The sequence below is a fragment of the Acanthisitta chloris genome, unplaced genomic scaffold (genome assembly GCF_000695815.1).
Source record: "Acanthisitta chloris isolate BGI_N310 unplaced genomic scaffold, ASM69581v1 scaffold5434, whole genome shotgun sequence".
Lineage (NCBI taxonomy): Eukaryota > Metazoa > Chordata > Aves > Passeriformes > Acanthisittidae > Acanthisitta > Acanthisitta chloris.
The window spans coordinates 14,368-29,319 of NW_008667550.1; the positions used below are offsets into that span (position 1 = coordinate 14,368).

At 46.2% G+C, this 14,952-nt stretch overlaps 1 protein-coding gene across 1 annotated transcript in view; it reads right to left on the reverse strand.

Moving 5' to 3' along the window:
• The window catches only part of MTMR14 (myotubularin related protein 14), a gene marked incomplete at its 5' end in the record, with an annotated part of 26,689 nt that extends 14,357 nt beyond the window's left edge, over nt 1-12,332 (reverse strand). Inside the window, 11 exons of the mRNA XM_009072527.1 lie at nt 1,461-1,497; nt 1,705-1,781; nt 2,074-2,159; nt 3,172-3,238; nt 5,609-5,683; nt 6,269-6,339; nt 9,068-9,141; nt 9,661-9,783; nt 10,347-10,407; nt 11,130-11,205; nt 12,224-12,332. Coding sequence (XP_009070775.1) covers nt 1,461-1,497; nt 1,705-1,781; nt 2,074-2,159; nt 3,172-3,238; nt 5,609-5,683; nt 6,269-6,339; nt 9,068-9,141; nt 9,661-9,783; nt 10,347-10,407; nt 11,130-11,205; nt 12,224-12,332 — 856 coding nt within the window. The remainder of the gene's footprint in view (nt 1-1,460; nt 1,498-1,704; nt 1,782-2,073; nt 2,160-3,171; nt 3,239-5,608; nt 5,684-6,268; nt 6,340-9,067; nt 9,142-9,660; nt 9,784-10,346; nt 10,408-11,129; nt 11,206-12,223) is intronic.
• Between the last annotated feature and the right edge of the window lie 2,620 nt (nt 12,333-14,952).

Below are 14,952 nucleotides of genomic sequence, written 5' to 3' on the forward strand. Positions count from 1 at the left end.
CCGAGGCTCCATGCAGCCTCTTATCTCGGTGGGGAGGCGTTGGCAGGAAGGAGATAGCAAAAATCTGCGGCTACCAGCCATGGGCTGCCACCATTGCATCTTGGGCCTTCCCTTACATGTTCAACTGACACTCTGCTCCCTGCCACAGGGAGGCACAGAAAGGAAGGTGTTCAACAAGTCTCCTTATCAATGCTTTGCACACATGCCGCAAGCACACGGCAGGTACTTATGGCGTCAGTGCAGAATGCAAAGAGATGTCCCCAGCAGCTGCTTATACACCCAGGTAAGCAGCAAACCCAGCAGGACTAGCAGGGTTAGAGCCACATGCTCCACCTTGGCACCACAGCTGGACCACACCTGGAAGCATGAGATACCTGCAGCATGTGGTCCCAAGCTTGTGCCCTGCCATGCACCAGTCTGCATCATTCACCTCTGCCAACTCATTCACCTGTGCAGGGCTGTGCCCTTCTCCTGGGAGAAGTGGGAAGCAGGGAGTGCTAGAGGCAGCCAGGCACCCCCTCTCCTGCTGGAGCAGCTGACTCCACCTGTGGCCAAGAAGGCAACAGAGCAGAGCAGCCAGGCTTAAGCCAGCAGAACTCTGGGAAAGGAATGAATGGAAGGAATGACATTAATACATGGATTCTGTAACCCTGAAAGATGGAAAATAGGCCAGGGTCCTGGCTCTGCTGCTCAGAGGCTGGGGATTCCCTAGTGAGGTGAGTGTGAGGAGCAGGGGCTGGCAACAGAGTTAGACTCACTCCCCATCTCTTGATTTCTATCTAAAAATGATATTGCACTACAGTGCAACTACAGTCAGAGCAATCTATTTTTGCTGTTAAGCAGTGAAAGATTTGAAGAGAATTATTTTCACTAATCTTAACTGCCTCCCAGACCCACCTGTGCACCCACAGACACACCCCACCAAATTCACACACTGGAACCAGCACAAGCTGCTCATGAGTCCATGATGACATGCAAGCCACATGCAGCTGCAGAACCCAGGCAGGAGGGCTGGCACTCGGGACAAGCATACAAGACTATCCAGCCTCATTTTCAAGCTCCCAGGAGTCACACACCTTAAGCATCCTTTTCATCACTGAGCTGAACAGCAAGTCCTAGCACCCTTCCACCTGGGGCCTGAACACTAATGGCTGAATATTGAGCTATTCTTTGCAGGTTGCAGGTGGAGGATGGAAACACTGGAAGGTAGAGCAGCAGGAGGCCAGGACTGACATCCCTCAACAAAAATGTAGCCTGAGAGAAAAGCATCCCCACACCTTAATCATCAGAAAGTGATGGGGTAAGGCTCCTACCTCATATTTCCAGCACCAGACCAATCAGTTAGAGACCAGCAACACCACTGATACTACCAGAAGCAGGCAGTGAATGCTGCTACCATAAACAAGTATCCTGAGAACAAAAAAGCAGTGCTCAGCCACTGCCTCAGACCAGACACTCACCTCTTCTCCTTTACTGAGCCGATCCACCAACATGTGCCTGGAAAGAGAGCAAGGGAAGCTGAGTCACATGCCAGAACCAGCAGCAGAGTACATGCTGTCAAGGCACCAGCCTTTCCTGTCCCAGCTCATTGGGAGTTACCCCAACATCCACCTTTGGCTGTGAGCAAACACCAGAGATGACTCACTGAAGGTTTATCCCCTGCTGTGCCAGGATGCACATGTGAGTAAAACTTATCATACCTACCCAAAGAGAAACCAGTCATAGGCCACCGTCAGGTAGAGAATCTCAGACGGCTCCAAGGACGCATGGATCAGTCCATCCTGCAAAGCAAACAAGAACAGCCTTCAGGCAGCAGTCCTGGGACTTGGGGGTTCATGATCTGCTGACAACTGTCATGGTGATCCAAGATGTCTAGGTTGCTCTACCTGCCTGTGGTACCCTGTTTGATGGCAGGATGGCATGCTGGGCTCCACATCAAAGCCAATTCATACTCTCTCTGAAGCCATGATAGTCAAATGGAACATTAACTGCTTCACCATCACTTCTCAGTGAGAGTCACTCACCCTCCAAAACCATCACCCCCAGAGGCAGATGAGGTCAGCAGGTACTCACAGCCCATAAGGAGAGGCGCAGTAAGGAGATGAAGAGAGGAGTTCGATCCCAGCCAGATATACAGTGCACCAGGAGCCCACTGTCATCTGTTCCAGGCAGGGGTAGGAAGGAGAAGGAAAAAAAAGAAATGTTACCACGAGAGCAATGACTTTTCTTTACAGCAAATCTGTAGAGACAAGCTACCCTCTGTCCCCACAGCCCAGGCTCAAGAGCAGAGCTCAGTCACCAAGCCAGAACATTCTGTCTTGAATACAGCAGCCAACAAATTGCTCAGAGTGTCCTGGACTGTCAGCAGCACCAGCTGATGTGCTGTCCTGGTCCTGACAGCTGCTCAGAACATGAAGTCATTAGGTATGAACATCACTTTGCTACCCAGGACATAAACCTACGCAGTTACAACCCACTATCACAATCTATCCACACATCAGCAAGAAACCTGCACCAACTGAACACTTTTTCAGTCTTACTAACCTTCCTACTGCTGCACATTGAGCAGAGGCACACACTACTCCTATGCTCTCCAGAAAATCTGCAGTGTGTCCCAACATGACTACTGCAGGAGAGTCTGTAGTTGGCCATGCTGGCAGAGCCAGCCATGGCTCCATCTATCCAACAGTGCTACATAGAAAGTCATAGTGCCCAGAGGGAATGGGATGCTAACACGGGGCAAAAGACACTCTTCAAGGAGTTGGGGTGGCTGTGATAAAAGAGGGCAGAAGGAGCTCTTAAACAGACACCAAATGAGACCCAGTGTTGGGGGAACAAAACACAGGTGTCCAGCAAAACAACAGTCAACAAGCAGAGGAACAAATGTTTCTTCTCTTCAGGCTTAAAGTAGTAAAACATTAAGTTTTCAGATATCCCTCAATCCCTGGGAAGAGAGGGTTTTCAGGGAACCAGCAAGTCCCTCTCTAAGAGGAGAGCTGGAGCCCTGAGATGCAAGGACCATCACCCTGTTCTGAACAGAAAGAAGTGAAACTCTCTATAAAGTGACTCGTGTACTGGGAGCTGATCCACAGTAGCACTAATGCCATCAGCTGTTCTTCCAGGACAGTGACTGCTCCAGTTACACTGCTGGGAGCAAGGACTTTGTCTTACCATCACTATTGATGATGGAGATCAGCAGCTTCAGGTAGTTCTGTGTCTGTTGTACGAGGTCCCAGCTCTGCGGAAAGAGAAATGTTGATAAGGGTCTGCAAAAGACTGCTCTGCAGTTAGAGCTGCACTATCCAGAACAGAAATAACTGTGTGGTCATTCCTCAGAGTGACATACCTTTCCCTTGGTATCAATTCCCCTAATCCTCTGCAAAAGGCAATTCAGTACAGGATACCAGGCAGGTAAATAAAACAGTAAAAGGCCATCTCTACTGTCTGCCTGGCTGACACAGGACCTGCCTGCCTGCAGCCCCAAAGCTCCAAGCAGACCAGGCTCAGAGAGGCAAACGTGAGGCAGCAAACACCTGCAGAATGCTGACCCAGTTCTGCAGCCCCTGCACACGTGCACCTCACCAAGTGGCTCATCAGCCACGTTACAGCTGTGTATGTAATGCAAGCAGCACGATGGGGTGTGCAGGACAAGGTCAGCAGCCTGTTCACACAACCCAAGCACTTGGCTAGAAACTCTCTGGGCCTTTAAAACAGCAGCAGGCTGCTGGCAGAGGGCTGACCCTTTCCCACTGCTCCAGACAGGCACTGGAATTCTGCAGTAACCTCCAAGTAGCACCACAAAAGGGCTCAGAACTCAAGAGACCTCTAGCACTACAAGACATATAGGTGAAAAATATCAGAACAGGCCCAAATTTGTCACTTGACCATTGTATTGGGAGAAGATGCAGAGAATTTCAGTGGCTGGTCAGAGTCAGAACTAGCTCAAGCTAAATAGGATAGCACTGGCAAGGAAAAGGCACGGAGAGGGACACATTTCATGGTAAAAGTTAGTGGTATAAGTGACATCTGACCACTAGCAATAGAACACTTGCTGTGTGCTTTCATGTGTGCACTTGTGCATGTAACCACACTGAACACTAGTATCAGACAAAGAACGTATTGCTCTGCCATGAAGTCTGCACAGTCACAAAAGAGAAGAGAAATGGGAAACACATTCAGTCTGGGGCAGAAAAACACATACTTCCAAAGTCTTTTATCTGCCCAATTCAATCCAATCCCGTGCTTATGTCAGAAGGAATCATCTAATTATCCAGTCTGATCTCTCTATACTACAAACCAGCAAGTTTTGTTCAGTTGCCCCAAGTACAGCCCTGAAGCTTGCATTTGGCAACATCTTTGCCCAGAGAAGCACCTCAACTAGGGGTGACAGCTCATTATTCCTTTGGCAGGATGTTGCAACAGATCATCTTCAAAAATAACACACAAGACTGCTTTCCCTTATCTGAAGGTCTGATTTCAGATTATAGATACTGTTTCCTGTGCAGCTCTTCTTCCCCAGACTGAAGAGTGCTTTAGAATTAGTATTTTCTCCCTGCAAATGTACTTACACATTAATCAAGTCAACCCTCCATCACCGCAGTGATTAGCTAAACAGGCTGAGAGTTTCAGCTTTAAGTGAAGCACCTTCTCCAGTCCTCTGATCATTTTTGCATCTATTTATGACACCCTCTTCAATTTTTAATACACTTTTTAAAATATTTGCTGCTCAGTATTCCAGTGAACGAGTTTCTAGTCATACACAAGCTGTTTTCTATTAGTTCTGCTTCAATGCTGCCAGGTAGTTTTCTGTGATTCTGCTTATGCTGGCACTGAAATAGTATTTACATCACTGACTGACAAACACTGGCCCAGCACGGGAGCTCTGCTGGTTCCGTGGTGCTTCCAGCCACAGAGCATAGTACTGTGATATGCTCCAGCACAGTCAATCCTCACAAAACCTGGTAGGTCCACTGATGTGTAAAATGGAGCACACCAATCAGTAGTGTAAGGTGATACTCCCTGGTGTGAACGAAGGTAAACCTTGAAGCTTGGGCAAACATAAGGGTTCAATTACCATTTGCCATGCTGACACAGTAATAAGGAGTGGAGACCTGCCATGGTCAGTTATGATTTTCTACTCCTCTCCTGTAGGACAGACACCTTGCACAGCTGTGAAGAAGGTGCCCAGTCACTCAGCTCTGCTCACTTGAGAAGTCTGACCTCTCTCAAGACTCCCCACAGCCAAGGAACTGCCCAGCATGGGCACATGTTGAGCTGAGACTGCGACCAAATAATACTGCTTTCTGTTTCCTGTGGTATTCCTTACCTTTGCTAGCAACCTATTTCCCCAATGGATTGCAAACTTTATGAAAGCTGCAGAAAAAGATTTGACTTTACAGTCAGCTGCCTCAGGGCACACAAAGCCACGGAGCTTTTGGGAAGAGGATTTCCACTGCCATTCTGAACAGTCAAGTAAGCAGCCTCTCCCCCACTGGGATGGTATGAAGTGAGCCAGATTACAGGAACAGCAGCAAGTCAGACTTCAAATCTTTACTGATCCTTCCTCAATGCTTCTCTGACCTCCCACAGAGACATCTGCTTTACTCACTTGGTATTCGCTCCAATCAATATTCAGAGATTGGGTCAGAGAGATTGGGATACTTAATGGAGCATCTACATAGTCCTGCAAAAAACCCAAACACAATTGGTCAGAGAAAGGTCGTGACTTGGAAGGGAGTGAGTTCTGTAAAGAAACATGACCACAAATGCCAAATGGTGCATTAGAAGAAAATGTTTCTGCAAAACATATTTGGATGCAAAAACCTTGAAGAGGTAAGAATTAACTCACAGACACTGGGAAGTACTAATGGACAAGAGTAGCTTTTATGTGCTCCCAACAGAGAAAGTCAGGTTTATTAGTTTCTGAATTTCTGTAGAGCTGTTCTGCTCAACCATCTCCCTCAGCAGGAGACAGAAGAAAGAACTGAGAACAGAGCTTATGAACAAGGTCTCAGAATTCAAACCCAGGAGCAGCCCATGACACCATGAAAGGTCAAGCGTCCTAGATTTCAGGATAATGATTCATTTATTTTACATATGAATTTTACAATTAATAATTTATAACATCCACATCTGTTTTGTTTGCCCAGTTGGTTTCCTCCTTGTGATCAGAAACAGGCACATGACATATCCACCATTGCTCAGGAACTCTGACACAAGACTTAAGCCCAGGAAACCCACAGCTCTCCATTTTGTAATATCCATGTACCTGTTTCCAGTTAAATATGAGACCTTCAGCTGTATAATCCCGGTCTTTGTAGTCCTTAAAAAATTCACAGCCTGCAAGAAAAAGAGATAATGAACAACAGTTCAGCTAACTGGTATCTAACAAGTGAAGTGCCCTGTGGGACTGGAAGTGCTGGCAGCCCTGGACTCCAGAGCACCAAACCAATCAAAACTGCTGCCTGCAGGAAGAGAAGAGCAGTAATCATCAGTACAGTGTGCAGCACGGCCTCCAGCAACAACAGCCTAGAGCACTTTGCAGTGAAGACACACACACACACCAAAGGGCAAACTCCAAACACACAGCAAACGTGGAGTCTGAGGGACTGATTTTGTTCATTCTCAAAAAAGTGGTTTCACCAAGGAGCTATGCTTTGCAGGGCCATGAGCTTTTGCGCAGATCTAAGGCATCAGCTTGACATGCTGAGTGAGAAGGAACCAGCAAAAGGAGGTGTTGGCAGAGCCCTGGGGAAAGGAAACTTTCACAGGGCATCGGCTGCAGGTAACAAGAAAGGGATCTGTCAGAGGTGGCTATGATTTCTCTCACCTTTGTCTCTGCTTTCAAATACATGATTTGCCCCATTTGAAGGAAGCAGGTTCATAACCACTTCTAAGCTTTCCCCCAAGCCCTCCTCTCCTGAAGTTTGTCCTTTGGCTAAGCTCTTCTCAAACAACTATTTGAAGTCTCTGCTGCAAACTGCAATCACTTAGTCACAGCTGAGCAGCACCATTAGCACTGCGGCTGCCTGCAGGCTACAGAAAACACCTCTCCCAACATGCTGTGTGTGCCTCAGCAGTGCCACAGTACCAAGACACCCCTGTGCCAGGCATAGAACATGGGCAGAGACTCCCAACCTGCAAGTCACAAATAACTCCAATGGCAAAAAAAGTCTTTGTGTGTGGACTAATCCTCAAAAACACAATCAGGACACAATCTGTCAGTTGAGATTTAACTCCAATTAAACAACGGCTTAAAGCAAAGAATGGGGGATTATGGCAGTAAGTGCTGGCCTCTACAAACACCAAAGGTTTCTACAGATACTCAACTTTAACCCAATTATTTCACTCTAGACAGTCCTTACTCTTTGCTTGGTAAAAATCTGGCTGGATGGCCAAGGCCAAAGAGTGATGATGAATGCAGCTAAATCCAGTTGGTAGCTGGTCACCAGTGGTGTTCCCCAGGGCTCAGTACTGTGGCCAGTACTGTTTAACATCTCTACTGATGATCTAGATGAGATGAACAAGTGCAATCTCAGCAAGGAGAAGAGTCACCATCCCTGGAGGTATTTAAAAGATGTGTAGATGTGGCACTTAGGGATGTGGATTACTGGTGGATTGGGCAGTGCTGGGTTAATGATTGGACTTCATGATCTTAAAGGTCTTCTCCATCCAAAACAAATCTATGACTCTCTGTCGGTCCCTGCCTCGCTCACTAAGACAACATGATCTCAGAAGAACTTCAGAGACAAATTACAAAACAGAAATTCTTTCAGTGCAAACCTGGGAACATCAATAAGAATGTATCACGGCATTTGGCCAGTCACTGGAGGGGTGGCTGATCCTTAGATGTGTATGCCTTAGATTAAGCAGAATGACAACATTCCTCCATGGACCAGCACTACTGAAATCAGGCAGCATCTGCAGGGAGAATTTCCACTTTTATAAGGTTTACCTCTGGCATTGCACTGAAGAGCTGCTGGAAGAAAGCAGCTGTCCCAGATGGCAGAAGAGGAAGGACCATCACTGAATATTTCATGCCATATGCAGATCCCTGTACAGTAACAACTCTGCTGCTTAACTCTATAGTCACTTCTTCCTCATGATTTACAACCTTACACAAGACCTGTGTACACGGTCACTCTCACGTTCTGGATCTGGTGAGGTGTGCAGCAGCAACATGTAACTGTGCTATATACTACAGAAACCACTAATACTCTTATTTCTGTACACCCTGGCAACCTGCATGGCAAACTCCATAGAAACTTCACACAGCTTCTCTCAATTGTCACTAATTTCTGTATAAAGGGACATACACCTTTATAAATATGTTTCAGGGCAACAACTAGCAGTCAAGGAAAAGTCTGGATCTGGATCATGCACATCGTTGGGGTTTTTTCTCCTCTCCCTTTCTTTGTGCACAAGGGAGAGTCTGCAGACAGACCTCAAGCACAGCAGCCTCACGTCTGATCCTATCGCTGAGCCTGACATCAGCAGGCAGGCAGCAATATTCAGTTCATCTGTGAGAGTGCAAGTGACCCAGCTGCGGTTGCTAGGCACAGGCACAGATATAGCCAGGGAGACAGGCTGGAATGGGCTGCATCTGTCGCACACTGCAGGCTCAGGTGAACTGTTCTGCCTGGCACTGACGATTTCTTTCAGTGGAGCTCTGGAACACTAGGCTGGAAAATGCCCTTAAGAATTGGGTTTTTACATAACACAGAACAAGACATATTTTGCATCAAGCAGTAATTTGGAGTCGCAGGGGTGTCAAAGGCCATCTTAACCAGCTCCACCTCTGGGACTTTTTCCTCTGTGCTTGAATTAATAAGAACCACTGAGAAATTATTTTGCCACCTCAAAGTGTGCCTAGTGCTGACTCACACTGCCAGAGCATCCGGATTCATTGCAATGTTCTCAGTTTAAAAGAGCTTCTCTCCAGAGGGAGCACAGGAAACATTCAGCAAGCCACAGCCATTTCACCACACACACACAGAGTTATTTCCCAGTCCCCAGAAACGGATTGTCACCTGTCCCTTGGAAGTCCCTCTGGACATCATTCCTGTACCTGGATATGGGATGGAGAGAAGCGTGAAATCAGCGTAACGTTGAGCTTTGTCCACCTTCTCAGAAGATGTCACACTGCACAGGACAAGAGGAGAACAGCACATATTTGCAGAGTATTTTCCATACAGATACCAGCACCCAAAAAGCTACCTGTCATCTCCCTGCACACTGACATGACTTGGTAGTGAGCAGGATAGAACTTACTCAACATATCCAAATAAACAGGTATATCCCCAAAACACTAAAACTTTTCTCTGAGAGAAACAGGAGAAGCATCTTCCTCTGTTCCTATACACAAGCAGAGGGCTCCTTTTCTCTCCCCCTTCTGAAGGGGTGAATGTCTCATTACTGTAAGCTCTACAGAAAAAACACACTCAGACTGCAGAAGACAGCTGACAGCAGCTATCTTGCCCATTGATACAGCTTTCTCTGGCCTAAAACCTTGGGGTTCTCTTTACAGGACCAACTGTTCCTGCTGTAGACTCCAGGGACTGCTCCTAGGATGCTGACTGCATGTCTGACAGTAATTCATACGTAAGGGCTACACTAGCTGCAAACCAAAGTCCACACAAAAACAAATGAACCCAGACTCACTTCAAGCCAAATTTCACCTTCTTGTTTTCCACCATCAGGTCACAGATATACCGGACAGACAGGTATCGAAGCAGTTTGATGTCATGCCCTCTGACCTTGTCAAACAGCTGGGAATCTGCATTTCTGCAAGACAGAACAAGGCAAAGCAAGATGAGCACGGAAGACTGACCATGTTGAGTCGATTCTTTGCACAGTACTGCCACAGTTCTTCCCTGAAACTGCTTCTAGCTGCACAGCACAAGCCTGAGTTAGACTCTGCAATGAACTGATACTTCAGACTTTGTGCTCAAGGTCCCTTCCCATGTCTCACTCTATTCTGCAACAAGCACATAAGATATAGAACAATTTCTCCAGCCTGAAGATGTACTTTTGGATGAAGTAAACATGTCTGTGTAATTCAAACACCCTTTTAAATAGCCCTACATAGTCCTGTCTCCAGCCCTTCCCTCCATCAATAGATCAGCAGGCTTCATTTACACTGGGTTCAGCCAGCCATTAGCATTCAAGACTCTCTTTCAAAAGCAAGGGAAGTAAGACTCTGAGCCTGGTGATGGTCTCAAGCCTGTGCCCAAAGCCCAGACTAGGAAACAGCAGAATTGAGTGGCTGAGCCAGTCAGTTTATGTCCAAACTCACGGTCAGCTTGTGTCCAAACTCCCTTTTCCCCATACCAGTGATGCATACAAACCTAAATGCAGGATCTTCCTCTGAAATGTCTTCAGCATCTGCCCAAGGATCATCAGAACCTCCTGCAAGCAAGGTATTAAGAAGTGAAGCTTGTGTAAACCTACTCAACCCCCAATCTGACATGGTATGCACACACTCAAAAAGATCATGGTTTGATGCCCTCTCTTCACACCTAAGTGCTCTCTCCAGTTCCCCATACTTCCTGTTCCTGAAAAGCTTGTTTTCTAACATAGCCCACTCTTGCCCTGTCATTGCAATGTACCTAGGCAGGTCAAACCATTACTGACAGTCAGAAGACACCCCAATAGTGCTACACAGTGTTTTGTTAAGCCAAGCTTCAGCTCCCACACTACAGTCACCTACTACTCCCCTAAAGAGCTTTCCCTGGAGTCTGGTATATCTCACCATTAGCAGGATTTGATTCCCAATGATTAGTCAAGGAACAGCAAGTTCCAATCCTCCTTCTTCCATTATTCCCATCCCCAGTGTTTGGGAATCAGTACCCTGAATCCTTTGGGATGCCTTAATTGCCTACATGCTTCCCATAACTCACTCTTCAGCCTGATTTCTTTTGTCACTGCTTCTTATGAGCAGTGTCCTGTACCTGCTTGAAAATGGGACACAAGGTTTCAGCCTTTGCTCTGTTATGCAGGCCCTGATACAAGCAGGCCCATGCTACAGCTCTGCCTTGGATCTCAGGAAGAGCTTGCTCCCGTATGTAGGTCACTGTCCCAGCACTGACCACCCTTACTAGGCAGACAGTGACAAATGGCTCCTCACTCACCTGAGAAGATATAGTTGTAGCCAGTGCGCCCATAGAGCTCTCCCCAGCCTGCCAGAGTTGCTGATCTGCAGATATGCTGGAGGAAGATTTTGTTATTAACCACACATGCTCCAGGAGTCTCTCCCTTATCACACCTCTGGCCTATTTGCTGTCATGTGACACAGAAAGGTTGGGACCTACAGCTATCACCTCTCCGCAGTCTCTCCTGCAGCCCTGGTCCAGATAGAGTTCTCCAAACACCTCAAACTCCCAAGTGCCTTTATCTGTAGCTAGTTTTTAAATCACATTTTCATCTTCAGATCTCCAATTCACTAACACAGTCAGTTCCTGCCAAGTTAGCAACATCCACGCTCTGTTAATACCCTGCTTGAGCCTTATTTCTACATTCCCCTGGATGAGATTATGGATGGTCCCAGTATGACTCTGGGCAGTTCACTCCTGCAGAAAGAGGTCATCAGATTCAGCCCACGATGGCTGCAGTCAAGCTAAATTAAAATTGTCACAGGTATGATTTTGATATTTAGTGTTTCTAAATTGAACTAAGAAAACTGAATTAAGCTACTTAAATTCTAAATGAGACTGTTCCTACAGGGCTTCAACACAGTTTAAGTAATTCACATAAAAATGAATCTAATTTCACTTTCTTACAGTTCCCTTTGCAGACAAGCCCACACATTCATAAGACCATTTATGCAATCTTGCCTCCCCAGGGAACAGACTAGGGAAACTTCTCCGTAGAGAGAAAAGTTATTCAAAGGGAGCTCACTGCTGGGAAGGGTAAGGGACAAAAAGGGTCAATAATTATCTTTCCTCTCTCAAACACAAAATACCTTTGGTCCTTCAGAAGGGACACATATATGGAGCAAATGTTAGCTCTTCATGCAAAGCTCATGACTTGGTGGGGGGAAATAGCCAAAAGTCCCCATAGATGATTTATGCAGCCTAGACAGCAAATGCTACCTGCTACTACAGCCTGCCTACTAGTACCAAAGCACAGATTTTCACAGCACTGGGAAAGGTGACAGAAAATGTGGCTGCACAGTTCAAACAGCAGGAAGAAAGTAAGTAAAGGCAGGTAACCCATGCAGCTTTACCTTTCCCTTGTACAAAATGACTGGGCAAACAAATCGTCCTCTACACCTTGCCATCTTACTCCGGTTGATGAGGTCCTGCAGTCTTCCAACCTGCACAGGGCTCTCAAACCTAGTGGACAGAGATTCAGTTCAGTACATAGAATATCTTCTCACACATCTTTCAGACAAGCTGACACAGACACCCTGGGCTGCAATCCCCACTCCCTTCCCCTAGAAGCCAGCTGTGAAGTTAGCAAGCAACAGGACACCTCTTAGATAATTGCTTCTGGTGCTATACAACACATATGGACACTTTTCTGTCTCTTTTTCTCTATTTTTGAAAGACCAATGCACAGTACATGGCAACACCTTCAGGAACTGGCAATATGAACACCATCAGAAGGGTCTGCTACAGACTAAGACATGGATTACTAGTGAAGGACTACCAGAGCAAGACTGTCTACAAATATGGTTCTGCTTTCCTTCTCACCACCTTTCCATCAAAAAGCAGCTCAGCACTACCATCACAGGGAATTCAATATCAGAGTGATACTAATTTTGCAAGGCAAAGTAAATAAAAGAGAGAATCAAATCTTGAACACTCCATAAACCTTAGTTACGGTCACTTGAGCATTTGTTGCCAGATAATCAAGCAACTGTCTGCAAGTCAGCTAGTGGGTTGAGCAGGGTGCTTAGATTAATGTCAGCTGCAACTGCACAGGTACATTTTATTTGGTTTTCTGGGTGAAATTAAAATAGAAGTGTGTTCCATGTTGGGAGACCTTTTGGAAACAGGTTAAAATTGCTGCAATTTGTCCAAGTACCAGTCAACATTTGATAGGAATCCAAACTGACTTCTGAACATCACAGACCTTCAGGAGGAACTGTCAATGCAGGAAGGATAGAGTTGCCACAAAGAATTTGAGAAGTATCCAGATTGACTTAATGGAAACCAGGTGAAGTCTGGACATACAAAACTGCATGGCCTTGCAGAGATGACTAACAAGGCTTTTCCGTAGCCCTTTCCAGTAGTGGAGCACTGTAGAAGAGACTAGATGACCTGGTTGATTTCTCGATGTTCCTACATTATCAACATGGCAAGTCTGAAACAAAGGGCAAAATAAGATCATGGGAAATTCCCCAGAGGGATGGAGAAGTACCAGCATCACTGTGCAGAGCACAGGCTCTCAGCTGAGATAAGGCATCTGAGGAGTAGGATGGCCAAGGAACAGTCTATCATAGAATCAACCAGGTTGGAAAAGACCTCCAAGATCATCAAGTCCAACTCTACCGTGGTTGCTAAACAATGGCAGTAAGTGCCACATCCAGTCTCATCTTGAAAACCTCCAGGGATGGTGAATCCACCACCTCCCTGGGCAGCACATTCCAGTGTCTGATCACTCTCTCTGTAAAAAATCTCTTCCTAATATCCAACCTAACCCTCTCCTGGCAGAGCTTGAGTCTGTGCCCTCTTGTCCTACTGCTAGTTGCCTGGGAGAAGAGATCAACCCCCACCTGATTACAACCTCCTGTCAAGGAGTTGTAGAGGGTGATAAGGTCTCCCCTGAGACTCTTCTTCTCCAGGCTAAACACCCCCAGCTCCCTCAGTCTCTCCTCATGGCACTTGTGCTCCAGTCCCTTCACCAGCCTTGTTGCTCTTCTCTGGACCCACTTCAGCACCTCAATATCCCTCCTGACCTGAGGAGCCCAGAACTGAGCACAGGATTCAAGGTGTGGCCTCGCAGAATCACCTCCCTGGTCCTGCTGACCAAGCTGTTCCTGATCCAGGCTAGGATGTCAATGGCCTTCTTGGCCACCTGAGCACACTGCTGGCTCATGTTCAGAAAGAGAAACCACCATGGGCTGATTGGCAGAGCAGGTGAACTGAGGACACAGCAATATGTGCATCAGGGTGAAGGAGCGAACCTAACAACAGAGAAGAAGAACTCAAAGGAACAAATTAATACCTTTACACTGGAAGTTAAAAACGAAAGTTGCTAAACTTCATAACCAGTGAGAATATGGAGCAACCTACCAGCAGGTATCATTCTGGGAAGGATTAGAAAAGTTAATCTATTATTAACATGGAAATTGATTTGTTTATGGAAAATATTATAGAAGGTGGTGCCAATGGAAGCAGGGAAGCAGCAAACAGGACCTTCAAATCCTATTTTTTCAGAAAAAGGATTTAGTTCTCAGAATTCATCCTGAGAGGCTTCAGATTTTTCATGTTTCCCTGCATACACAACTATTTTGCTGTCCAGCTCCAAAGAGCTTTGACACATACCAGAATATAGAGAACAGAAACCCAAGAGAATCTGTAAACGCTGTGACCGTGCAGGTGCAGAAGCAGGAAAATGTGAGCAAGTGTGAGCAGAGATGCCTCTGTGTATAATTCCCAACAACAAACTCTTTTGAAACTCTGAGAGATTCTGGTGCACAGATTTGGTTGCAGGGTTGTTTTTAAATGAGTGCATGCAATCAAGAGACATATCCTGCACACTGCTGCAGTTGCCTTTATGTTTCCTTTGCAAAGGCAAATACAGAGAGAAACAAGAACTTTAATATGGTGTTACCAGAATAGCTCTGTGGCACTGCTTCTAAATCCAGAAGATTGAATTCAGCAAAAATCAAATGCCTGAAAGGTCAGAAATTGTAAGAGAAGCATCTCCCCAGGAGCTGAGAAAACAGGTTTCACCTTACTGCACACCCACTGCACTTTCCTGGAGGGGCATTGCAACACTGGGGAA